Here is a 1,406-nt window from a genome sequence, read left to right on the forward strand (position 1 = left end):
AGGGTCTGTCCTATGAGCGTGACACTGTTAAGATGCACGAAAGTTCAAACGAATAAATCAAAAATATTATACACGACACACTAAATCAAATCGAATGACCGTGGGGCTCTTTTCGGGTACAATTTGTATCCATATATATATGAACTACCTATTGTTTCAGCATCAACAAGGTGGATGACCTGCACCACTCCAAGGTCTTCAAGGAGCACGCCGGGCGCTTCATGGGCGTCATCCAGGACCTTGTGGACCACCTGGAGACGCCCACGGACGTGGACCAGCACCTCCTCATCCTGGGAGCCAAGCACGCCACCTTTGACGGCTACCACCCGGAGTACTTCAGGTTCTACACCAAGTGCATGATGGAGGTCTGGGAGATGGAGCTAGGAGAGGAGTTTATCCACGAAGTTCGCGACTCCTGGCGTCTGGCCTTCGACTACATCGTGGAGAGGATGACGGAGGGGTTCGACATGTGCCTCAGCGGGCAGATCCAGGACGTTATCAACAGCTCCACGACGCCCTCCACGTCCTTGAAGGGTTGGCACGGTCAAGGTCAACGGCAGGGTCAAGGGCAGGGGCAGGAGGAAGGGGTGGTGGTGTCACAGGAGAACGGCGGAGGTGGAGGTGGGAGTAATGGTGGTGGTAGGCCCGGCCGGCAAGGCCATGACACTGACGATGGCCTGGCGAAAGTACAATGAGAGTTTACCTTTCTGTTGAAAGGCAGTCGATATGCGTACACAATATTATACACGACACACTAAACCAGAAAAGGATATCGCTTCATCATGCCTAATGAAACTCCGATTGCGACTGAGCCACAAAAAGATAGAACTCCGATAAAGATACCATCTTGAAAGGAGTCGCCCTTTCGAAGAAGAATGAAGATTCAGGCAGCAGATGACGACAGTGGCAGTGATAAGAAACGAGGCATGAAAGCCTGTTTTACCACAGAGAGGCCTAAATGGTGTATGATTGGGATACAAAATAGGCGATGGAGTGATGAAAGCGTCTCGGGTGACAGACTACACAAACTGCAAGGAGACTTGCTGTATTTTGAGAAGAAGTAATGCAATGATAATCATTTGCGGAAATGATACTGAAAACTTATTTACAGGGGATACAGAAAGTTTCTTGGCAAATTGTAACTTGTCTTTACATGGAGGAAAAAAACACTAACACACTATTCTTTTTTGTCATGAAGGCGTTTAGTGTTGTCCTTTCTCTGAAGGCTTATTTTTAAGTATGCACGAAGTTCAACAGAACTCGGGAAGTATGTGTTGCATTTGTTGGAATTGTCTTTTACGATAACATGTAAACATATTCTGTCTTCGTTTCTTCCTTGACACAAAGTCTTTGAGATGTCATATCTGTGCACGTGCCTGAGAATAGTAAGAATAGTACTCATCTCC

The 1,406-nt window shown here is 47.1% G+C and overlaps 1 protein-coding gene across 1 annotated transcript in view; it reads left to right on the plus strand.

The window, feature by feature from the left end:
• Positions 1-695, plus strand: part of LOC138961195 (neuroglobin-like) — a 7,140-nt gene extending 6,445 nt beyond the window's left edge. The window contains exon 2 of the mRNA XM_070332796.1: positions 161-695. Coding sequence (XP_070188897.1) covers positions 161-695 — 535 coding nt within the window. The remainder of the gene's footprint in view (positions 1-160) is intronic.
• The last annotated feature ends 711 nt before the right edge of the window (positions 696-1,406 follow it).

Source organism: Littorina saxatilis, linkage group LG3 (genome assembly GCF_037325665.1).
Source record: "Littorina saxatilis isolate snail1 linkage group LG3, US_GU_Lsax_2.0, whole genome shotgun sequence".
Lineage (NCBI taxonomy): Eukaryota > Metazoa > Mollusca > Gastropoda > Littorinimorpha > Littorinidae > Littorina > Littorina saxatilis.